Raw genomic sequence first — 25,725 nt, forward strand, 5'->3', positions numbered from 1 at the left:
TGATAATGTGCTCTCAGTGTACTAACTAGAGTAAGTGAGTTATAGGTTAGTTCATTATGTAACATAATGTAATATTGAATATAGTCTGATAACGTGCTCTCAGTGTACTAACTAGAGTAAGTGAGTTCCTTTATGTTTTCTTCTTAGAGGCAGTACAGAAGTTTGGCTTTCCACTAAAGTCTGATCAACAAATAGATGTGGCTCACCCTGGTACTCATTCCTCAGTGATTGGAGCATTAGCTGTCAGTTAAAGATGTAGAATCTTATTTTTATGTTATATAAATGTTATACTGGACGTCAGCTGCTGTATTCTTCTTTTTTTGAGTAGTTTGATCATTTCAACCATTTACAGATTCTTTAGTTAAATAATTTGAAGTCCTACTCTAAGCAGCGCTGGTGACAGCAGGTTGTTCTGGTGGAGTGGACGCCATCACAAGCAGATGTTATGCTGCACTCAGAACTACCATGAAGTGAGAAACCTCACACTGTAAAGTGTCTGTTGATCAAATAAAGACCAAAAGTCTGAAACTGAAAAAAATAAGATCTCAAAGTGGTTCTAAAAGTGAAAACAGAATTCCTTTGAATTAATATATCATATTCAATCATTTAATCAAAGCTGTTGTATTCTTCAAAGTTCAAAATCAAAAGTCAGGAAATAACGAAGCTAGGCAACATTAATGAATGATATTAATGTTCGTGACGAACACCAACAACATTCAAGATGCCGATAGTGGCAGGTTGTCTCGCTGCATACGGGAGTGATTCAGAATCAGAAAATGAATCAGCCCAATACAAGTCCCGAGAAAGTAGACCCAGACGCAGTCTCACATCTTCAGCCTTTAAAATCTGTAAGAAAGACGAGTTTATCTGTTCTTAATTCAGCACCTGAGGTCGCCGTCAAGGTATGGTACATGTCGGCTAGCATGTCTGGGTAGCTAACGCTAACTAGCTTACTCGCTAACGGTAGCTCGATTAGCTAGTTAGCTAACCCAGCTAAATAACTTGCTCAGCTAGTTAACGCTACCTAGCTAAATTTTATTTGACGCGAGTTTCTTCGTGTGGTTATGTTTAAAACCTTTATATAGGACTCATACACAGTGACATGAAGTGTGGTGTGCCGCCTAAAAGACAACAACGCTAGCGTAACTAAGAATATCATGAAGTAACACAATGTGTAAATAGCTTGCAAAGTAGCTAGCTAGGTGGCTATCTTAATAATTTCCTTCATTAATGTTGCCTAGCTTCGTTATTTCCTGACTTCTTAAATAACCAGCGTTCGTTGGCCATCTAGATTGTTAATTTACTATGTGTTCGTGTTGCTGTATTGCAGGAAGATGTTGAGACGGGCACACACATTGATCCCTCACTCAAAGAGCTCCTCTACAACCCTACTTACGAAACCATGTTTGCACCCGAGGTAAGGTCACGGTCAAGAGAGTTTATATGTGGTAAAGGAACCATTTCAGTGTTTTGTTTAACGTAAAGCACCGTCCTCTGTGTGTTGTAGTTTGGACCAGTTAATCCATTCAAAACGCAGCAAATAGCTGCGCCAAGGAACATGCTTTCTGGATATGCTGAGCCCGCCCATGTCAACGATTTCATGTTTGAACAACAAAGAAGGACGTTTTCCACTTTCGGTAAGGGACATGCATATTTTACATTTATTAAAGAGAATTTGTGTCTCAGAATGATTTGATCATGGTGCAGTAGCCAGTGTTGTCAGTATTCTCACCACACTAGTTATAGTGAGTATTATGCAATATTCATACTTAGTTTAAATCTTTATTTCTGAGCACGAGATGTTCACTATATTTTAATAGGGTATGCGTTAGACCATCTGTGGACAGCAGTCAAGTCTCATCGAGCAGCTACATAGGAGCAGTGGAGGAAGCAGAGAAAAAGAAAGGTACTAGACATGACCTGGTTTTTCTCTGCTCATTGGTTGCAATTGGTTGTGGGTCTGCCTGAAGCTACAACCACCCCATCCCACCTTCCCTGTTGCTGCTTGGACAGTTCTTTGCAGCTGTGCACATCTGTTCTCCACAGGGTTGACCGTGTTTGAGTCGGGCCTAAAGAAGGAGAAGAGGAAGCGGGTGAAAGGGGGAGACGCGTCAGAGATCGACAGCTTCTTGGGGCCCTGGGCCAAGTATCAGGATAAGAAGGACGTGGCCAAACCTTCAGAGGTCAGAGTTTGCCCACATGGGTTCCTTACACTCTATGTTAATCACTTGGGCTTTTTTGTTTGTTTTTGTTTTTATCTTTGCTTGCTTTGCACCTTTTGGCAGGCTGTCTAATCCAAATTTGTTAGCCGTTACTTCACAACATAAAGGCTAGGTTTAGCCTAGGCAGCGCGTTTATATATCATTTACTTCAATTGCACTTTGAGGATCCCACTCTGTCATATTCTGTTTGATAGGAGGAGTAGAAGGAGCTGGACGAAATCACAGCAAAGAGGCAGAAAAGAGGCAAGAATGAGGAAGAGGCCTTTGCTGAGGAGAAAACCATTCTACACGGTAAGACACATGGCAGCTGTTCCATCCCATTACGCTTCACAGAGTCAGATTTACTTTTGTCCACAGCATGAATTTGTTCAGCTCCCGTTACTTTCTTAAAGCTAGCAGGACTACCATAATCCCTCTCAAGTTTCTCTGATTTTCTTTTTGTTGAAATGGCTAAAAGCCTCTTTCCTCACCCTTTGATGTGTCTTCGCTCCACAGTCAAAGACGCGTATGACTACCAGGGCCGCTAGTACCTGCACGTCCCGCAGGACGTGGGCATTAACCTGCGCTCGGCGGAAATACCTGACAAATGTTACCTGCCCAAGAAGCAGCTGCACGTCTGGACCGGGCACACCAAGGTGAGGAGGCGTGTGTGTGTGTGTGTTCTTGTGCATTCACATGTGCACGCATGTTCACATGCGTGCGCATCTGCTTTTATGAGTGAGAGTAGACCGACTCTGATTGATTAATTATCTAATGCATAGTGATATCTAGTGCATAATGATGATGGAATGACAAATTAGTTTTGTGCATGTATTTGGGAGTGAGAGAGCGAAAGGGAAATGCATTACAGAGGAGGATGCGTTTGTGCTTGGTGGGAAATATCCGGAGAAATTACTTGCCTACATGGTGCCGTTTTTGAATGGAAGTGTTTTTACGAAGTGGCACATATGAACAAAATATTAATTTCAGCTATTTTGAATAGAGATTGCACTAATACTTGAGCTGGAATACATCCTGTTTTCAGTTTAGTCTCTATGAAATCATTATGTTACATTTATATTGGACTTTTCTAGCCAAGGGTGCTTTATAAACTATTTTTAAAAAAGGGAAAGGGACTTGTGAACTCCTTAGCCTGGTCTGATATTCACTCACGATGTTTTCTGGAGCACTGGAGGTCAACATACCCGTCTCTCTCCTTCTTTTCTTGCTCCTCCTTTCTTCTATCCCTTTCTTTCTTTCTTCATCTCTCCATCTGTGTGTCAGCCTCAGAGCACTTCCTTTATTTTAGCAAGTGTCAGAATGTTGATTTGAGATCAGCTCCCCCACATTCTTTTCTGTTCCCAGTGCCAATCCCAAGTCCAGAACCTTGGAGCTGTTGATGTCTGTTGGAGTCACATTGTATTGGCATCTAAACTTTGAATGTGAATACATTGTGTGATGTCAGTTATGTCTGTGTGAAATCAAAAATGTTTGCACTTAAGCTAGCAAAGTGAGCTTGCTGTTGAAATGCCCCCATTTTACATGAAATATGTACAGAAAACCGGTCAGGGTGCTACTGAAGTTAGTAGAGCACTTCAGTACCCGTGTCAAGGCCTGATGCTTCTGTTACCACTTCTCCACTGTTCGTTATGGTGTAAAAGGCATCAGTCCAGGCTCATTCTATTAATGGTGGGAAATGTGGTCAACACTGGGTGCAGTCATTCATTCCTTCAAAACATTCTCTGTTTAGTTTATCCACGCAGCCACAGAATAATCAGGACGCAGCTCTCAATTAAGGCAGCACTGAACATTACATTTGTGGGCCATGACGCCAGTGTGCGAAAGAGTAGAAGCTAACCTCGTGGCCCTTGTAAATGGCTCTTGAAAGCAGGTGGTGTTTAATTGCACATGAAGTGCACACACACAGTTGGCTCATCTCCTCTCCACTCCACCTTCCACTCGTAGGGTGTCAGCGCCATTCAGTTGTTTCCTGGGTCTGGCCACCTGCTTCTCTCCTGCTCTATGGACTGTAAGATCAAGGTAGGTTTTATCCCTCACACTCAGACTTATTGAGCATGCCTCTGGGGAAAACAAAGTGGTGTTCATTCTGATGGCTGTTTCTGAGGATGGTGGGTGGCTTGGGGGATTCACAAATCGTTTTTCTAAGCAATTACTCTTTGTAATACAGAGTGCAGATCTACAACAGAGATAATGCAGACAATAACAGTGTTAAATTCTGCAATTTTTGGTCGCATTTGTTGTTAATATTAAATTGTTGTATTTTATAAGGTGCAAAAAGTTATACCAGTATTATATATTGCCCATCTGCCTCCCTACTCTCTAAATATTGCCATCAGCCATTGAAAATCTTATAGCGGTTGCCCTCTAATACGAATAAAATAAGTTACAGATAACTGGGTTCTATACCTAAGATGAGTGATTTTTACTTTTGCAAAATAAATTGTTGCTACATGCAATATCTGATCCCTAACCATTTAAGAAACTTTTGGAAGCCTGTATAAGGAGAGCTGAATAATGGCAAAACAGACTTGTGTTTTACTGTGCTTGGCTCTTTTTAGAAGTCTTCCTGACTGGATGTCAGTTATTTTCAGATACCCTTAGACAAACATAGGTATATCATATCTATCAGTCAGTACTGCCTGCTTTACATTTACCTGACGATATTATCCAAAGCAACTTACAATTTTGACTGAGTACAATTTGAGCAATTGAAGGTTAAGGGCCTTGCTCAGGGGCCCAACAGTGGCAATTTGGCACCAATGGGGCTTGAACTGGCAACCTTCTGAGTACAAGCAAAGTATCTTAACCATTGCCCAATCAATGCTTTAACCAAAGTAGCAGCTATGGGTTTTGTGAAACAAATCCCTGGACAGTTCACTCCGTATGGGCGCCTCTGCACAGAGGATAGCAAAGCAGAGTTCAAATGTTGGGTCATCTTCATAATTTGGAGCATTTTGTTCATAGCCCACTCTGCAGTGTGATTAATTTGATCTATTTGCCCTAGCTTGCTGATTGCCTTTGCTTTCTTCAGCCGTGCTAACAATCATTTCAAATTGCTGAAAGCAGAATTTAAGAAGAGATCATGGATGTGTCCACCAGCCAACACACGCAAACCTTTACACACTGTTTCCTGGGAAGACATTTTAGCACTGCTTCCAGTTTCTGCCATTTGTCATATCTGTGTTGCATGGGATTTAAAGCTCTTTTTTCCTTTTGTAGCTTTGGGAAATCTACAGTGACAGGAGGTGCTTACGGACATTTATTGGTAAGAAGGGGTGTTTCCTGAGTAGCTGTTTCATAATCCAAAATGCTCTTGACTCCATCTTAGAATGCTGTTGTAAAAGGACATTTAAGACACAAATGTTAAGGGAAAATAACTCAGCTTTGCAATGTACCTGCAGAAAGATCTGGTGCTCCAGATGAATATAGTGATGTTATTTTGTTTTCACCTCAAGGCAGAGAATTGATGAGACTGAGCTTGAGAACATGAAAGGCTCTCAGAACACGGTGCCCTCTGATCAATGTCTCTCCCTCTTTCCCTGCTTCCCTCTGTCTTTCCCTCCTCTGTTCTCTTTATTGAGCTTTGTCAGATACCACCAGAATGTTTTTGCTTGTGTTATGGTTTCTAAGGGAGCGTGCAGGTAACGTGTACAGAATCTTCTGATGTTTTCCCAGCCTATAGACGAAGTGGAGAAAAGTCCAAACGGGCTTTTCCACTGGTCCGGTTGTGCTTGTCGAGATGCATCCATCGTGTATTATTCAACAGTGTGCGCATGGTGGAGAAAACCAGAGACAGTCCCTGACAGGCAGATGTGGAGAGGGCTGTTAAAAAGGATGGAAAGAGAGTGAAGTGTGAATGTGCATCAGAGCACAGATGCCTTAACTCTGCACACTTGTCTGCAGGATCAAAACGGATGTCATGAACATCAGCGTCAATAGCAACAGCTGAGTATGTTCTGTCGCTAATTAGAATTATGCAGATGCCCTCGTGCTAATTGGTGATTGCCAGGCCTCATTAGCATGGCTTGTCGGCCTGTTCCTTCAGCGCTAGCTTTCTTCTTGAAGTGCTGCTAGATTGTGCTGCCACGTGTGGCTGCAGTGAATGCAGATCTTGGCTCTTGGCCGTGCTTGGCCCTTTGTTTCCGCTGAGGTGAGAGGGAGGCGGTTGCCGGGTGATCGAGCCCCGCAGCATGAGCACCGGCTCACTGGAGGCGTCGTTAAGGGGTCCCTGCTACCCAAGCCAGTATCTGTGGGGCACCGCCCCGGTTACATTCGCCAGCTGTTGCAGAAACCCCTCCAAACCAGTGCTGGGTGGTCCACAGCAAGTTTTGTCTCATAACTGTCACACATGTTCCATGTACAAAGAGAAAAGAATAGAGCAGGATACTCTGTCGGTGTATCTCTCTCTTTCGCGCTCTCTCTCACATGTACTGTCACATTATACTTCTTGTTCTCATGTCATTTTCCGCTGGTGATCTCAGTCTACCTTATTATATGTGCTTGTCCGGGACACAACAGTGTCAGAACAGATGAAGGCAAATGCTAATGGCTTGCTTTCTCCATGGCCCTTCTCCTTGCTGCAGGTCACAGTAAGGCAGTGCGCGACATCTGCTTCAACAACGCTGGAACTCAATTCCTCAGCGCCGATTACGATCGCTACCTCAAGCTGTGGGACTCTGAGACAGGTGAGCACCATGCACACACCTTTTGGAGACCAACCTGTTTTCTGTGCCTCCCTAGCTTCCAAGTGTTTCTCTCACATTGAGTTGGCATGCAACTTTTCTGTAGTTGGGGTCTTTAAAGAAGAGCACTCTGCCAGTCGTGTCTCTGTACGGACGGGAGTCTCCTTCACCAGCATATACTCGTCCCTTCTCTCTGCTCCTCCACTAGGAGTAGCCACTCGTACAGGGCGCACAGGGTTGTTCTTGGGTCAGATTCTGAAACCGGATGTGGGGTAACTCGCACCGCTGTGCTTTGATCAGTGCCATCTGTGTCTGAGCTTAGGATTCACTCACTCAGGCGGCCTGCATCCTTCCCACCCCGTACTCCTCTGGGGAGAGGAGTGCACCTCCTGTGTGCTGAAAGAGGTTGAGGGGTGGTGGTTGTTGGTGTGCGCTGGCCACTCTGACAGAATTCCTTCTGCCTTCAGGTCAGTGCATCTCCAGGTTCACTAACAGGAAAGTCCCCTACTGTGTAAAGTTTAACGCAGACGAGGACAAACAAAGCCTGTTTGTTGCCGGAATGTCGGACAAGAAGATTGTGCAGGTAAGCTATATGCATGCATGGGGGGGTGTACGTGTGCACATGCCTGAGATAGACTGCCTAAGACTGTCCTTAGCGTTCATCTTGCTGTTAGTTTTTAGGTGTTAGACTGTCCACACATGCATACTCGCACCTCCCCAAACCCACACCCAAGAGAAGCCTTGGTTACCCTCAGTAAATCTGAAGACAGGACCTTATTTCACACTCTGTGCTTCCCTCAATAGAAGGAGAGAGTGTTTGTGTGTGTATGTGCAATGTGAGGAGGAGGGGTACTGAAGGATGGATAGATTCACATGAGGGAGAAGTTGAGGAGGAGAGCAAATGAGTGCAGTCTTTCAGCAGCAAACATGATGGGAGTAAATAATCAAAGCTGAAAAACTACTCACCTCTCCTTCCCTCAGCCTCCAGCTCCATCTCAGCAGTCTCTGTCACAGGCAGAGAGCAAAAGTCATCATTTGATCTGCTACCGTAGGGATACATTAGAGTGTGTGTGTGTGTGTGTGTGAGTGTGTGTCTGCTTGGTTGGCAGCACGTGTGGGTGGGTGGGTGGGCGGGTGGGTGCAGTCAGTATTTTTAGTGATATAACTTTAATTTTCATATTCATCATTTGTCAGCAGATCTTTAAAAAAAATAATGAAAAATGTGTACTCAGCCCCTTCACCCAAGTTCTTGGTAGCAGTACTTTTGCTACCACTAACAGCTGCAGTTAACAGCTTTTCTCTTTCTTCCTTGCAGATTTACTCCGGGTTATTCAGGTTAGTTGGATAATGCTTATAGAACAGCTTCCAGATTGTACGTCCAATTTTCAGTTGGTTTGAGATCCGGACTTTGGCTTGGCTGAGTGCAGCTCACTCATCTTTTGTGTTGTTCATCCACTCCTACATTGCTTTGTCCTTGAGCGTGGGATCATTTCCTGCTGAAAGCTGAAACTTCACCCAAGCTTTAGCTTTTTAGCAGACTGAAACAGGTTTTTCTGCAATACTTATCTGCATTTGCACTTTGCATTTGTCCTTGTAACTCTCTTTATAACAAGAAGCCCAGCTTCTGCTGAAGAAAAGCATCTCCACATATGATGCTGCCTCTCTCATACGTCACTGTTGGAGAAATGTTGAGGAACGGGCAGTGGTGCACACGCAGCATTTTGAAAGTGCCCAAAACCTCCATTTCTGTCTCAAGTGTTATAGACAATTGTATTTTCACTCCAGTCTCAGTCACTGAACTGTGTAGCTCCTTCAGAGTTATTGATGTTCTCTCTGTGGTTTTCCTTCACAAGTCCCCTTCTTGCTCTGATACTGTAGTGAATTCATAAAACCTACTGCCAGATTTAACAAGATGTTAATAACAAGTAGCACTGCAATAACAAGATTCCACATTCATATGTGAATTGCTGGCACATTTAACCCTTTTACCGTGATTATATGGTGCTACTGCATTTTGTCCTAATTTGCATATGGCCATAGAGATTCATAATTGAACAACCCTCTGGAAAAATATAGAACACCTGGGGTTAGTCAGTTATCTGTCTCTTGGCGAGAGTCTTTAGAGTGGACCTATTTACATGTAGATGTTGATTGGCTTTCAGCTTAGGCCTTGGTGGTAGTTTGACACTTGGGCACTAATTATTGCCACGGTAACTTTTTAAATAGGCATTAAATACCATGTATTGTGTAGTGTGTGGCACAGGGCAATTACTGTCAGATGTGATGAACGTAGCAGTTTTTGGGTTCGGCCATGTCTAAGCATGATGCAGCTCCATTTCCTCACAGTTGATCCAGTAGCACTTTGTGGTATATCCAAACACTTGAATACTATTTTGTGTGACTTTGCCCTATCTTGTGCATCCCTACAACTTTAGCCCTAATTTCCTTTAGAATACTCTTTGGTAATTATTTTCATAGCTTTTCATCAGATTTACAGTCTGACCAATGGTACTTGAATTAATTTTCTGGATGAAAAGTAAACTTGGAGCTTCCATTGTAAGTAATTTAGTCAGTCATTTTTGTCAGAAAATGTAATCTAAAACCAATATCACTTTAAATTGATTAATTTTGAAGGTCAGCCGTGTGTGTATTTGAGGTAGACAAAAATGAAACCTTTGTCCATATGTAGTTCACTCGAAACTTAGTGAAGTACACATGGTTTCATTTTTGTCCATCATACATACATGCATGCATGCATGCATACATACATGCATGCATATGTATCATACATATTGCTTTCAAAACCATTGTCTTGTCTTGGAAACTGTTGAAATTGTTGAAGGATGTCTAGTAAGTAGGTCGGAAGACAGTGCAAACTAATCTTTGCACACATCATAGATCTGTGGAGAAACATACTCTGACTACAGGTGATTTCCCAGTGGCAGAGCTAATATTCTCATCAATTTCACAAAGCATTGACTTCTGATTAAGTGAAAGCTAGCGTGTTTGCTTTCCTGTAAACAGTACTGCATCATTATCTACTTTTTATCTTTTACTGTGAGCCTCTTTATTCATCCCTTTATTGACACCGTCCACAATTGCAGCAAATGTTCCATTTATCAAAGGCTTTGTAATAAACATCAAGTGTTTGGGTCGCATTTTATAAGGCAATTTGAGATGATCATGATGATGATGATCTACAATTAGGGTTGGCTGTTCTGGCCCTTTCCTTATAGTAATGGAGCGGAACTGTATATCTGCTTTAATGTCTGGATGAGAGCTGTCTGTAGGATGCTCTCAAATGTGCAATTTCCTAGTTTCCTATGTGAAAGTCTTACATAATTGACACCATCTTAAACTGTAGCACGCTTCTTTTGGCTTCGAAAAAGGCCAGCCATGGTACATTCTTCGTGTGTGTGTGTGTGTGTGTGTGTGTGTGTGTGTGTGGGGTAGGCAGTACAGTTCTCCTGGAGAATATCTTAGTCTGATTTGTTAGTAGTGTAATGGATCAAGGAGAACATGAACTTTTCACATTTTCTTTTTTGTCCTTCTTTTTTGTGTCATTAGCTATGAGACATTAATTTGCTGTTAACTTCTGTGCGACGTTGCCTTTTGATGAATTTTCACATCAATACACTGTCTTCACTGTTTACATCTCCACTTTCTGGAGATTTAACACAATACACATTGAATTCTAAGTTCCAGATTGCAATCAGTTTATAATATTTTCTGTATTGTAAATGTATTGTTTCTGCAGAACTCCAATTATATACTGCACAGGCTGGTTTGGCTTGGCTCAGAAAAGTGTGCATTTTATTTCAAAACACAGTGTCATGTCCTTATGCAAAAAAAAACCCAACCTAAAATGATAGTTGAGTTGCATGGTGAACTGTACAAAAACTCAAACTTATTTAGCCTAAGAAACTCCCTACAATGCCTTTAGAGGGTCTATCAACAATAGCTTTACATATCAGTAGACTGTTAAATTTTATCAGTCTTTAATACTTGTCCTGAAATCATTACATACTCCACACTAACTAGGACTGGGTATCATTTGGGATTTGTTACTACAGGTACTTCCTACGGTACCTTGAAATTGATGCCAACATGAAAATGATCCTTGCAAAGTTAACTTGATCTTGTGGATTCAGCACTTAACACGAAGCAGCAAAAAACTGCTTCCAAAATGTAGAAGCTCTCCTTGTTACAATCAGTAAATCCCACTAATGTGGACCTTCAAAAATGTATATGTATTTGACAAACCAGGTGTGAAGAATGCAGTGACCCCAGATGGCAACGTACTACCCATTGCTGTCACTAGAACATTCTGAATAGTTTTCAGAATATTGGGGTAGAGTTCTTCAGATTTGCCAGAGGTTCTGCAATGCTACCATTACCCACTGTAGGTCTGAAAAGTTCAGCCACAGCTTTGGCTGTTACATGCTTGAACGGTTCTCCCTCCTCACCCTACATGGTGAAAGCTGTCAATCAACCACAGGATGTTGGCTGGAGTGACAATTTTTGCATTTGGCCATGAATTTGTCAAAGTGGTTCCATACAAATATACTTTATGTATATGTTACACAATTTGGATCCTTTATATTTTTGTTACATTCTTTCAATTTCACTGCTCAGTAATATTAATATGATGGTCTATTCAGTTTGTTCCTTTGTAGAACTGAATTTTGCACACTGTCTCTTCATTTGAAGTGTGCGTGACAGTTGAGTACAAATTCCTAGTCTGATGGATTTTTTAAAATTTTTTAAGTCGCTCTACACTGACATGTGCTCCCTAGGTGGTGAGACGGATGAGGATAAGACTGGACTGCAGTATCATTGTCTTACAAGCTACATTTTTCTCAGTAGATTTTGTAGCTTCTGCCAGTATTTGGGTTTTGTAGTCTGGGCCGGACTACAAAACCCACTGTCTCTCTTTGGGGTAGGAAAGATGACAAATTTACCTTCTTTGTCAACAGAGTGGCACTGGCTAATCAGGAGTGTTTAGTTACACAGCCAGAACAGAAAGAAAAGGAGGAAAACAACAATAAAATAAGTTTGAGGCTCAAATATTTAAAAATGTAGCTCCACATCATTTGCACTCACTCTAGTTTGTGCAGGTCGAGTGGCCCGGTCTGCTTCCTCTACACCATAGTTTGGTGCTAAACATTAAATGCGCTCACGTTGCATGAACTGAAGGTGTCTATTTTTCATCAACACCTCCTCTCGTTTTTTTTAGGGACATTCCAGTGGATTTCAAGTACATTGCGGAGCCCAGTATGCATTCGATGCCTGCGGTAACGTTATCACCCAGTGGTGAGTGTGCTTTTGCTTGGGCATTGCTTCACTGGTACAATACCTCCTCTGCATGCACATGCACACACCCACTTTCCTTTCCACTTTCAGACTTCCATTAAATTCTTTGTGGCTGGCACTCCCCAAAGTGAGTAGTTGTGTGCATTTTTTGCCTTTCAAATAATATTTTTTGACTCCTTTTCTCTTTCCCCCAGTGTCTCATGCGGAGTTCTCAGATTTTGTTTTTACACATCTTGTTTCCTTCCTGGTAGTGCATAATTTATGGAAATCTTACGTACTCTCTCACTCCCATAAAGACCAACTGTAGGAAGGAAATGGAAAAGAGGCAGAAAAATGAACTCTTCCTCACCTCTCTTCCCTTATTCTTTCTTTTCTTTATATATATATATTAGAGTCTATTTTCTTTTGTTTTCAATTTCTATTTTCCTTGAAAGCGTGCATTGAAGGGCTTGGGCCCATATGCCGTTAGGGGGAGCCAGGCAGACTGGTGTAAGTTTTAACTGACTATGCAGTGGGCCTAATGTGGGGCTCATGCAGACTGAGCGGGGAGCCGGCTCCCGAAGAACGCACGATAGATGAAAAGCAGCTGTTTTGCAGCTGAAGTACGCACTCGAGTGCCAACTCGAGCGTTCACTCGAGCTGATCAAAGGGATCGCTACTTCAGTGGCAAACGCCACCTTTGATCTCGCTGACAGCCACGTGTATCAAGGCAGGTGGATGTTGCTTTTTTCTGCTCCGTCACACGTGCTTGTTCTCTTTTGAGGGGGATTTTGTGTGCTGATCTGTTTACATGCCCTTGCCTTCCTCTTCACGTGGGCAGACGTCTGAGTCGAGAGCACATCAGATACTCAGCTGGCTTTAGAAACAGCGCTGCTACCATTACAAAGTTTAGTTCACCACTGCACAGTTTTGAACTGGATATCTTTATCTGTATGTCTGCTTGCTTTCTTGTAGGCAAATGGCTAGCCTGTCAGTCCATGGATAATCAGATCCTGATAGTTGGAGCCCAGAATCGGTTCAGGCTCAACAAGAAGAAAGTGTTTAAGGGCCACATGGTTGCTGGGTATGCCTGCCGGGTAGACTTTTCTCCTGATATGAGGTAAGTGCTCTCCTCAGTCACATGACTCTCTTTCCAGTAATGGATCTACCGTAAGTCTATAGTGGACGCAGTATCATTGTGCTGTGCTGCCATAATGTGCTTGTCTCATCGCCCCCAACTGTAGTTATGTGGTGTCTGGTGATTCTGACGGGAAGCTGGTACATCTGGGACTGGAAGACCACCAAGCTGTACCACCGAATCAAGGCACATGACAAGGTGTGCATCAGCGCCCTCTGGCACCCCCACGAGACCTCCAAGGTCATCACCTGCGGCTGGGACGGACAAATCAAACTCTGGGACTAACAAGACAAGAGGGGAAAGGAAGGGGAAGAGCCGGTGGAAGAGTGAGCCTCAACAGCAGAGGGAGGAGACAGTCAGGTTGCTCCATTTAACCCCCCACCATGGTCTTTGCTCAGCTGAGCAGCTTTAGCGTCTGCTCCTTAGTAGAGAGTGGCTCAGTTCTCCAACCCTTGCTGTTTCACTGAAGTAGTTTATATTCTAGGCTTTGCTCAGTGCTGTGTGTGAATACTGAAGTTTATGGACTGGCATCCAGTCCTGATTTCTAGTGTAATCTCCCCCCTGCATATGGGCCTTTTAAATTGTCTTCTATATTTTCATTTCATTATTAAGGAGTCCTCCACTGCTAAAGCCGTGCATATCAGCACTTCAGTTCAGCGTGAGGCATCTGTTTCTGAGTGTAATAAAACATTTTGTACATCAGTCTGTTTGGTATCACTGGTGATCAGAATCAGACATGGCTGACAGCACAAGGGGTTCTCATTTGTATATTTGACGTAAGTTATCTCTATCCTCTGACTACGTTGTATGGGCTAACCAAATGAATCACCATGGCCAGTTCCTCTCCTCTAACCTGGTCTAACTGGATCTGATCAATATTATAGTTGTTTTACATGCAGCTGATATTTTAGGATGATTTTGGCCCTCATTTTCTAATCATCTGAAATGGGACAAATGTGTACAAAACATCTTTGTTTCCAAGCAGGCTGAAGTGCTATAAATAATTTTTCTAGAAGACATTTGGCAGTCTCTGCCCAAACTTCACTATGGCCTTTAAACAAGCTGATAGCAAACAGCCAACACAAAGCCAAAAGCAGATTAATAACACGGAGCTGGGAGGCACTAATCCGCCTCGTGTCATGAATCTACTGATGCTGTGACAAACTGCATTGCTTCCTTTTGATGATGAACATGCCTGATTCTCAAAGGCAAGTCAAATTTCCTTTGGACGGCAAGCGTACTTTGTGCACCCCAATCAGATAATGATTTATTGTTTGCTTATCTTTGAACAAGAGGAGTCAAGGTGAGACTGCTAATGCAAAGCCCCTATTTTGCACTCCTTTCTTATGCCACTTTCGTTCCCTGTGAGTGCAGTTCATTTACTCGTTTGTTTGGTTTAATTAAGTGCCCAGAGTTCTGGCTTCAGTGAGGAGCAGATGCCTCGTTGGAAGCTATATAACCAGGCATTTGACTTCTAAAGGGGGAGACCACTTTGTAAGTGTGAAAGGCTGGTTTCTATAGATTTTTGTTTTGTTTTTACACATAGGAGACCATAGTACTGAAAGCCGAAGCACACGAACGCGCTTAAGCAAGCACGGCTCATGTCTCCCTCGCACGCATGCACATGCAAGGGAAGTCAACTTCCTGGGTCTCATCCATAATTTATCACGTCACTGTATTCTGATGCAGCAATGTCAAACCATTTCTATGTAGTCAGCTAATATTTCGGTGAAGCTTTATGTGCTGATGGTGATGATACTAAAAAAAAAATTCTCCCCAAGGATGAGGGAGGGAACATTTGTCCAAGCAGTCTGCGTCGACAGCGCAGGGGCTCATTCTCCTGTGCTTTCTGACCAACCTTCTTAAATCGCAGGACCGCTCTGTAGTCAGCTGTGCGTCTCTTAGATTTTGACCATACCAGAGACAAAACTAGTCTGCCGTGTTCGGTTTGAGCTCTTTTCCTGCCTGTAGCTCTATTCCAACCTCATTACTTCTTTTTTTTTGAGCCTGTTCATTTGCCCGCCAGCCAAGACTCGCTCACCCTGTGCCTCCCAGAATGAAGGGTCATCGTTCTCGGACCAGATTCTTCCGATAAGAGGCGGAGGGTCAAACGCCTGACCAGTAGCCAGCAGTAGACGGGCTCTCTCCCGCGGAAGCTTTTCTAACTGCGTCGCTGACCCTCTGGAAATAATGCGACCTTTACATAAAACACTGCTGAGCGCTTAGAAGCACTTATAGCCCCCCTTTGTCCTCATCTTTTTGCCTACAAAGGATGATGCAGCTCTTCCATATGAAAACAGCACTACAGTGAACAGGCCAAACTGTCAAATCTGAACACATCTGGTTGCAGCTTTTGGCCTCAAAGTTTACTTTGGTCAGCACAGCTGCCATGCCCTTCTGAACAATGTTCCCCTTAATTCAAATTCGTGTCAGGCAAGTCGATCTCCCCGCGGAGCGTAACGTGTGTTGACCCAGTTGACCCCCAGTATATAAGTGCTGCTTGTGTTGTGTAGGTTCCTCTGAAGAAACAGGCGTGTCTTTGCGGAGACACTGTAGCTGTGGTAGAGACTGAAATGTGCACGCTCAAGCTCTCTCAGCAGGCTAAACCAATAGCGCACCACGTTTGGCTCGTCCCCGCCCACCTCAAACCCCGCCCAATGCAGGTGGACCTCAAGAAGCAGGAGGCCTACAGAGTGCAGAACTCCTTCCAGGACCAGATTCTCTAGAATCTTCCATTCCGCACTCTCCATGTCTACCTTCAGCACATCCACCTGTGAGGAGAAAGCATGCAAACAAGCATTCACTTCATCAGTGATTCATCGTGGACTAACAATTGCACTGCATATGATTCTTTTGTCTGACTGTTGGCAGGAAACCAGACAAAGAACAGCTAAACTTCGACTGCTGAGATCCCTTGCCTCATTATTTCTCATGCATTCAGGACTTTCATTAAAAAGGTTCAGCCTGCTGCTGTCTGAGTGAAGATTAACTGTGAACTCCAGACGGGTGTTTCACACACACATGAATTGAGGTGCATTCCCTCTTTCTCCATCTTGTGTCCAGCTAGAACACTCCCTAGTCCAGTTCTAAGACAATGGCTCATGTTGTCTGCAATTTTAGAAGTTGTCTGAGCCAGTTAAAGTAACTTAGGTCCTCAGTCCAGATTGTTTTTTTACATTAATCTCTCTACAGAGAAATGATTGTGTAAATGATTGGTGAATCATCTTGCATTCTGAGTTCATCTGGTACGTTGCTGCTGCTTTTACACCCTGACTCAATGTTTATTAAAGCGATGGGGTCAAAGGACTTTCTCTTTTGACTGCCTGCCCATTATAATAATTAAAGCACAAGTTCTTTATTATATCCTGCATTAAAAAATTAATACATCTTCTTGAGCACTTGAATAAATTAAAGGTCCCTAGTGTTCCACCTGTTTTTGTTGTTTAAGTATAAGCAGATAAGTTTGAATATAACCCCTGAAAAGGGTTCTCTCCTCCACAGGCACCAAGTTGTGCTTTTAATTTGTCGACTAATTATCAAACCCCTGATGACCTGAATGAAATGAGGAATTCAATGTCTTTTTCTTTTTTTCTCAAACTCCAGCTTTGTCTGCACTTGTTCAGTTGGACAGGAATGGGGTGTTTCATGCTGGCTAATTAACATTTAGGGAACACTAAAGAAGCTATTTGGGAATGCAACCCTTTGGCGGGACATTAATGATCTAGCTTTAATTACACTCTCATCAACGTGCGTATATGAGGAAAAAAAAATCCATGAAGATCTGCTACTTCCTAATTTTTCCACACTTGCCATCTTCAACATGAGAAGATGTATTATTATGATTATTATTATTATGATTATTATTATTATTATTATTATTATTAATAGTAGTAGTAGTATACACTCTTTAGAACCCATTGGAATGAATGTTATGATTTCAACATGTACTTTTTCATATAGAAACTGATTCCTCCTACTATTAATTCAGAAGCGCTTGCATAGCCAATGAAGGACCTCTGTCCAAAGCGTGGTGTTTCTCTGGAAACTGTGTACTTCACTACAATTCTGAATTGAATCTCTGCAACTTTTATGACAGTACACTACAGCTGAAGAAGATTCCAGAAAGGAACCAGAACTTTTGTACTATACATTGCAAGGTGGGGCCTCCATGGATCAAACTTGTTTTTCCAACACATCCCACAGATGCTTGGTTGGATTGAGATCTAGGAAATTTGCAGGCTGATTCATCACCTTGAAAGCTTTTTTTGAAATTTTATTTTTTTCCAGTGTGGTAAGGCACATTATCCTGCTAAAAGAGGCCATTGTCATTAGGGAATACAATTCCTATGAAGGGGTATAGTTGGTGTACAACAATGTTTATGCAGGCAGAAAATTGCCCTTGCCTCCTTCCCATAGTGACTGCTGGTGATATCTTCCCCAGTTACACAAAGCACCTGCACTCAGCCATCCACATTACATAAAAGAAAACATGATCCACTGGGCCAGGCCACTTTTCTTCAGTGTCTACATGACCCTGTTGCTGGTTCACTGCTTGTCTTTGCTTGGGCCACTTTTGGTAGGTACTAACCATTTCTGGGAACACCCCACAAGATCTGCCATTTTGAGGTGCTCTGACCCAAACTAGGCATCACAATTGTCAATGTTCTATAGTTCCTATCGGTTGCTCATTTTCCTGCTTCCAGCACATCAACATCAAGAACCTTGACAGGTGCCAAAGGGCTGGGATATATCAATGTTATTCATTTTCCCTATAAGTGGTTTTAACGTAAATGATCGGTGTATATTGAAGGTAGTCTATTGATTTTAAATGTAGTTCTATGTTCCTCTTGACAACAAGGAAGCATGCTTAGGTTACAAATGATGAACACTTTATAATGAATTTAGAAATGATTGGCTTACTAAAAAGCTAGATCTAGGCAACCTTCTTAAAATTGTTTAGTGTCACCACAGCTCAGTGGTTAAGGTACTTGACTTATAATTGGAAGGTTGCTGGTTTAAGCCCCACCACCGCCAGGTTGCTGCTGTTGGGCCCCTGAGCAAGGCCCTTATCCCTTAAAAGTACTCAGTCATAATTGTAAGTTGCTTTGGATAAAAGCATCAGCTAAATTCCATAAATAAAAGCTTAAAAGTCTGAGGTAAATTAAACTCCTAGCATGGTCGCCTGTGCTAAATCAGATTTCTCTCAATAAATTTTGTTTCCCCCAGAAGACCTTTCTTGAGATGGTTCACAGAGTGTGCACTTCTGAACTAGGAACCCTAATCCCAGCACCTGTTTTTCAGCATTCTTGATGTGATAAGTGGCTCATAGTTCTGAGCAAACAATATTGGCCATTTTCCAGGACAAAACCTCAGTTCAAAGTTTAATAGTTTTGGCTTCAGGACATGAATTTTCAGCCTCTGCTTTAAATTCAATTATGGACTTTGCGGTAATAGGGATGAAACACTAATTATGGTGGGAGAGCTCAGAAGAATGACTAAAATAAGCCAGCAACAGAAACTCTTGGTATGGAAATTAGAGGGTGAATTTGAGTCCTGTCAACACAAGGAAGATACATAGACCTACTTCTGAAAAACAAATGTAGAACTGAAATAATAAAACACATTTAACAAATATGCTTTAAAAAAAAAATATATAAACCATATAGCACTATACAGCTGCTAACATTTCATGTTATAAATGCTAAGGAGTAATGATTATATAATACTGTCACCTTAAATGAGGAACTGTTTGCCATTTAAAAGCACCAAATTATAAGCCATCATCAGAAAAGTATTGCTGTGGATGACCTCAAAGGTACTCCAGTCCTCAACAATTTATGCAGTTTCTAGGAAATTAAATTTGTGTAAATAAGATTTGGCAAAATAAGTGGCTTAAAAGTCTGAACTTTCCATCCATATATATAGCGGAGGCCCAGTGGTTCATCTCCCTAATCAGAAGTGCAAATGGATCAGCAAATGGATTTGTTTAAATGTCACTAATTGTAGTTAATTGTATAATGCCATCATGCCTTCCCACAAGAAAATAAAACTGGGGCACTTACAAACAAAAAGGTGGGAGAAATGTCCCACCTAACTAGTTTCTATTTGAATAAAGGTGAGCTTCATTTAAATGTATTATAAATTTGACTGTTTTTACTGTTTATTCATGTTTAATTTTTATATTATGTTCTTGGAGCAGTAATGACGTCTTAAACCAGGGTGCCCAACTCCACACCTGGAGAGCCAGAGTCATCCACAGTTTTAGGAATTCCCAGGTGTGTTTCTTAAGTGTGTTTGAACAGGCTCAGCGTACCTCTAATTTAAACCTTTTTGCATCATCTGTGAATTACAGTATGATATATGCAGTATATGCCTGAATCTGAAACACATTCACCTCCAACTTTATCAGAAACACCTGCCTTGCACCTCTACTCAGTGCTGGACCCTTTTGTCATTACACCCCTTTTATGAGGGTGGCCTCATGCCTGTGGTTCCTTCTGGGTCTCTTCTTTTAGGTCTGCTGCCATAGATAGATCTGCTGGAGTCCATCTTTGCACATTATAGTTCTCTAATTTACACACCCCTTTACCTGGATATGCCTAATAATCTACTCTCTCTTCCTGCCAAAGTACACCTACCCCCGATGTCATGATGTTACTGAGCCTCAACCCGTCTCAGGTGCCATAGCTACTCCCACCACCCCCTGATGTCCCCTGCTGTAGCCCACCACACCTCCACCCCACCAACTCATCAGTTGCTCTTGATGGACGTTCTCGTGCGGGATTGGTTTTGGACATGCATACACCATTGGGACCAGACTAGGGATTCTGGAAATCATTTCATTTTATTATTGTCTCTATTGTTACTATTGTGATGACCATTGTCAGCCAGAGGAGAACCCCCCCACCCCCTTTGAGTCTTGGTTCCTCTCAAGATTTGTTCCTCATCCTCCAGGGAGTTTTTCTTTGCCAGTGACACCCTTGGCTTGCTCACTGGGTGCTTGGACTCCGTCATTTGTAAAGCTGCTTTGTGACAAAATCTGTTGTAAAAAGCGCAATAAATACATTTGATTTGACTATTATAGATGCATTTTATAGGTGTACTATTACAGTCTGTAGTCTCTTGTCATGCACTATATGTCAGCCACACACTATCCCAGTCACCTGTGGTCAGTTTCTGACAGGATGTTATTTGGGTAGTGGGACATTTTCAAAGTCACTGACAGTGACACGGTGGTGGCAGGGCTGTGGGTGTTGTGCCAGTATGATTGCATCAGGCACTGTAGTTTTTCCATGTGTCAGCTTCCTCCATGGGTTTAGAGTGGTTTGCCCCCCGAAAACATCCAGGCAACAGGTCATCCTGTGGTCAGAAACAACCCAGTGAGTTTGAGGGTTACAAGCACAAACTGCACAGAAACAGAAGGGCTAACAGCATCTAATTGCACACAGTGTTTCTTAGAAATAAATGTCACTAATGAAGTGGGTAGAAAGTATATGTGGTTGCATATTTATCTTCATTTACTCTGTCTCCATGTTTAGCTAAACAGAATGGTCTATCATTATTGAACGTCTGTCTTAAAGAATATTAGCACCTTTTGACTCATCACATTTTTTCCTTGTCTAGGATTAAGACAAGCAAAAAGTCATGTGAGAAAATATCTGTTGTTTATCATCTTATATGGATAATAGAGAAATTGAACCTGTCATTCAAGTTATTCAAACAATTTTCTCCTTAAAAATATTTCATTATTCTATATATTCTTATAAGCAAAAGCTGACAAATATTTACATTCACATTTGACCTTTGATCTTTTTGTAAGAACCCTTGAGTCTACAGGAACTCCTAAGTCATCTTGCATGAGTTCCTATTTCATTGGGTGTAAATATCTAGCAACACACAAGCCAGATACCTTTCATCACCCATCAACATTAGAGAATATACAAATGGTATTAAATATTAATGACCTTAATCAATCAGATGAGACAAAAGCTGTAATAAATAATGCCACTCCTACTATTACTATATCCACTATACTATATTCACTATTAGGAGAATGATTAGGAAAATTTGAAATGAGCTAAAACGGCTGGGAAAAGGAAGTGTATTTTGCCTCCACAGTAGGTGAAACTTCCTCCACAGATCACAGGTGTAAAACTGTAAAAGCAGATTAAATCCTGAGGACACTATGTGTCTAAAATATCGATGCCAATAAATTATTTGCTCTGTTCAGTAAACATTGAAACTCTGAAGAAACCTTTTATCCCAGAAAAGATAATCTAGGAATAGGTGATAGTTGTTATTTTTTTAATGTGACTGGAATCCAGAGCATATACTTCCAAATTCATACAGAAATGTTTCAGTGACCACAGAAGCTTCAGAAACCAAAGTGTCCACAGAAGCATCCTAAACCCCACTGAAAACCTTTGAGTTGCGCTAAAGACGAGAGTCCCCAGAGATTGTCTCTATTTTTTTCCCTTTCCTTTGAATTAAGATGATAAACAAGAAACATCTTTCACAAGAGGTTTTGCTTGTTTTTACCAAGGGTGTCAATAATTCTGGAGAGCACTCTATTACTGGAATGTTTTCCACCTGGGCCACGAAGCTTAATCGATAGAGTATAAAGCATCGACTTGCTGATGCTACGCACCAGAGCGTGGTTTGTAGGCTTTTCAGTGAAGGGCCGGAATTTAATTTGCAATGATTAAACTCAGAGCGTGAGAAGGTGGGAGAGTGATATATGAGAGTGACAAAAAAGCCTGGCATCTTGGGATATGGTGCATAAATACGAAGCAATTATCATTTTGATAAAGGGATGGGGGTGGGGAGATAGTTCTTTCTGTTCAGAGCGAAGTTGAAAAAGACATTGACTGATGAGATGGGCGTTGTAATATGTCAACTGTGAGATCATTGCACGCCCCGCTGACTGTAGGCATTTGACAGCGCTGTCGCTGTGATGTAGTGCAATACAAGCGTATCACTGCACCAAGTGAGGACGTGGCACCAGTACTGAAGTTCTTGGCTCGAGCTGTGACATGACATGGTGGCCTTTGCTTTAAATACGGGTCAGCAATTCATTAAAACAACTGGGTGTGAAAAGTTCCCAATATTCATAGGGCACAGCACTAACACGACCTCATTTTACACAGACATGAACCAGTGTGCTCACGCTACAGACTCCATACATACAGCTGTAATTTGCTTTGCAGACAGCTATCAGGCTGTGCGGTATACCTGGCAGGACTGCGAAAATTTCAGGTTTTGCTAAATGATAACGTGATGATATGCAAGGATAAACCCATTCAGTGGAGAGTGTCTCGCAGCTTTCAGGACTGAATGCAGAATGAGTCAGGATAGATGCCCTGCGTCACAGCGTGTAGAGCAGGGCGTGAAGCGCACTCACTGCTTTCTTTGTTTGTCCGATCGTTTTGCAAGCATAGCAGTAATACTAATAGTAATGAATGTACGTTGAAAGGGCATATCATGTGGGCTAAACTTGTAGGCATAGTTATAAAGCAAGGGTTGAACACTTATTAAAGAGGTGCTCCCATGTATGTTCCCATTTTTAAAGCAAACATTAAAACAGTTTACTTCATTTTTATTTTCCCCTGGATTTTCTTGGTCCTTTAGAAGATGGAGGATGTATTCTAATTAGGTAACCAAAGGACAGGAGTAGTAGTAATAGGTGAAGATTATTTGAGCTTGAGGCTTTTGGGGATAACTGTAAATGTGCATCTACGGCACGTCTTAGGAGAGTAGAGTGAGCCTAGAAGCAGTCTTCAGGGGCCGGCTAGAATCTATGAAAAGTCTTTAGGAAGTGTGAGTTGCTGAGAGTGATCCCTCGGTTAATTTGGCTGTGAGCAGAGTGACTGAATGACAGGTGTTGATGAATTTGAATGAAGAGCCGGTAACCTCTATAAAGACCTCCCCCCCTTTTGTTTTAAATCACCCGGACTTTTAGAGATTGTTATTTTAAATGGTTATGTACGTACAGAGTTAATGGAGTTCTTCTTGGATGGTATCTCAGAAGCCATCTTTTTTGCAGTGATTCACTTTATGTAATCTGATTTTTAAATTTGTGGGGGTGTCACATGCATATGTGATTTTCAGTTTACTGTGATGTAACAAACTAACACTTCAACAAACCTCCCTTGTCTCACAAAGCAGCTTACTGAATTAGGGACCATAGTATCAGTGTGCATGACAGTATTTTCTGCTCCAGAGAATTTCTTCTCTTTTTGTCATATTATTTACAAAATATTTGGAGACAAACTATGGATTTTTCATTGTTTTTGTTATTTTGGTTGTTCCAGGAAAAAGTACACCCTTGGAAACTATTCACATATGTAACACATATGTCTAGCTGACCATGTCATCGCATTTCAGAATATGAAATCTAGTTCCATTTAAGAGCCATCAATGACACACATAGCTAAGGAGGCTCATCTAAAACACCAACTCTAAAGTGAGTTTCTACAGGAACGTTTAATTAGTGCTCTTTGACTATGAAGATGTCAAAGCATCCAATTTGCACATTTAAAAGCCCTGATGGCTTTGTAAAGTTAAACCTCTTGGCGGTGTTTGGCGTCAACTGTCTGTGCCCAAAGTCATTGAGGATCGCGGCCAGCTTCTTGGTGCTGCTGCGTTGCCTCTGTGCTGAGATGGCTGGGTTTGGCTCCCTCCAGTCAATGGAGAGCTGGTACAGCCACACCCCTGAGTCCTGTAGGTGTGCCGCGTCGATGCTGGGATCGAAACAATGAACCTCGTAGCCAGCAGTGGCCAGAGCCTTCTTCAGCCACAGGTCCTCTCCTCCCAGCCTGCAGAGGGAAAGCAAGAAAAAGAAGGAGGAACAGAGAGACAGAGAGACAGAGACACATTTATGCAAAGCTGTTGAACTCTTGCAGCAAGGGCAAGCTTTTTTACCAATTGTTCCAAAGAGCAAAAAGAGCAGTTTATCAGCTTTTAAAGATAAGCCCAATAACTGCACAACCAAAGCAGGGGAGAACCAAATTTCAACCTGAAATGGAAGAACCATGGCTGGACTCCAGCAGAGGATCGCACTCCGATCTGCTCTGCCTTCGGCTGAAGGAGCCCTGGAGCCAACTGGATGCACAAAAGACCCACGGGCTTCTAGTGTTTGGCTGCTCAAATATGATCTCGTGTTGGATGAGAAGTGCACTTGTGTTGTGCTGCCTCCAGTATAAATTAAACATTAGCTCGGATTGGGGAATCAGTAGAATCTAGTGATTGTTGCAGTTTTATGAGATGGGCCAGAATCCCAGCGCTTCACTGGCTCTGTTCCTACAATTCAGCTTCTTGGCTGGGATTAAGTATAAGTGTTATCTCACTCTAAAAGGGTTAACAGGCACTGCATGCTTTTTCATGCCATGCTCTAGGAATGAACAAGAATGGCGTTGACTGTTGAATACATAATGGACAGTTTGCAAGGCACTTTACTCTTGAACAGTTTGCTCAAGACAGTGGGCTTCAGGTATTCAGCCTGAGCTCTGGCTCTCCTTCTGATGTGCTTTCTCTGATCTTCATGCCTCCCTCCCTTGCTTGCTTTTAGGTTTCCCCAGTTCAACTAGGGGACATGTGACATGATCACACAGTTGGTTTATGGTGTCTTTGTGCTGTGGAGAGAGTGAGTGAGAGAGTAGTCAATGATTCATTTAGTTCCCTAGCACTTAAACACCCAAAGACACTTGGGGCTTTTTGTGTTCAGCCATATTCCTCATGAGGGAGCAGAAAAGAAAAGATCAGAGGGAAGGAACTGCAATCAGGGACCCACTTCCTTCTCTCCACACACCAAAGGGGGATGTCCAGTTTCCCTGTGGGAAAGCCACAGCATGTAGTGCAGAACCAGCTGAATGGGAAATCCCCAAGCTGCTGTATTACAATATTAGCTGTTGATCAAATGTGAACCGATCAGCTTGGTGCAGGTAAACAAATGGAACTTCAGCTGAGTGCTTGCAAGACACACAAATCCAACAACTCCACTGACCTGCATGCCATAATCTGGGCAGGTCTGAGGCCTGAAGCTATAGGAGCAGACCTTCGCAAAGACACCAGCACCACCGCCAACACCTCCGTCATCTCTGCCATAAGCACCATGAGCCACTATTCTGGCACCAAACTCATCTGTCTCTGTGCTTGTGGGCAGGCCGTGTTAGAGAGTCATCCCAGCGGTTGCACCGGCCCGGCAGTACACTCATCATGTGTTGGGCACTATTCACACTAATTACAGACCTGGCTAATCTCATCAGTGTTGTCTGCATTGTCTTTACCACAGGGAGTTGTCGACATACACCACTGTGAATAAATGAAATATCACAATAAACAGATCTATGTATTCACTATGTGTTTGTAATATTCCAAGTTATTACTGAAATTA

General features: G+C 42.3%; 1 protein-coding gene and 1 pseudogene across 1 annotated transcript; one reads left to right on the forward strand and one right to left on the reverse strand.

Annotated features, from left to right (window-relative positions):
* Nucleotides 1–380: 380 nt before the first annotated feature.
* On the forward strand, nt 381–13,991 carry LOC145643328 (pre-mRNA-processing factor 17-like; annotated as a pseudogene).
* A 1,048-nt stretch (nt 13,992–15,039) lies between these two features.
* LOC145651373 (putative methyltransferase-like protein 24) lies at nt 15,040–25,060 on the reverse strand. The gene is made up of 5 exons (XM_081698119.1): nt 25,037–25,060; nt 24,349–24,461; nt 23,900–24,148; nt 20,525–20,693; nt 15,040–16,147 (listed from the first exon to the last, which is right to left on the reverse strand). Exons 1-5 carry the CDS (start codon nt 25,058–25,060, stop codon nt 15,764–15,766), a joined length of 939 nt encoding a protein of 312 aa, XP_081554245.1. The 3' UTR covers nt 15,040–15,763.
* Nucleotides 25,061–25,725: the final 665 nt, after the last annotated feature.

Source organism: Electrophorus electricus, chromosome 1 (assembly GCF_041902795.1).
Source record: "Electrophorus electricus isolate QZ-2024a chromosome 1, ASM4190279v1, whole genome shotgun sequence".
Classification (NCBI taxonomy): Eukaryota; Metazoa; Chordata; class Actinopteri; order Gymnotiformes; family Gymnotidae; genus Electrophorus; species Electrophorus electricus.

What these genes read in the sequence shown, in the direction of transcription:
- LOC145651373 (XM_081698119.1), bottom strand. Translation starts at nt 25,060, where the DNA reads ATGGCTGAACACAAAAAGCCCCAA. An exon ending in CCATGGTTCTTCCATTTCAG is followed by an intron (nt 24,149 to 24,348) that starts GTTGAAATTTGG and finishes TTCCCTCTGCAG; the next exon opens with GCTGGGAGGAGAGGACCTGT. An exon ending in AAAATGTCCCACTACCCAAA is followed by an intron (nt 16,148 to 20,524) that starts TAACATCCTGTC and finishes CCACGATGAATC; the next exon opens with ACTGATGAAGTGAATGCTTG.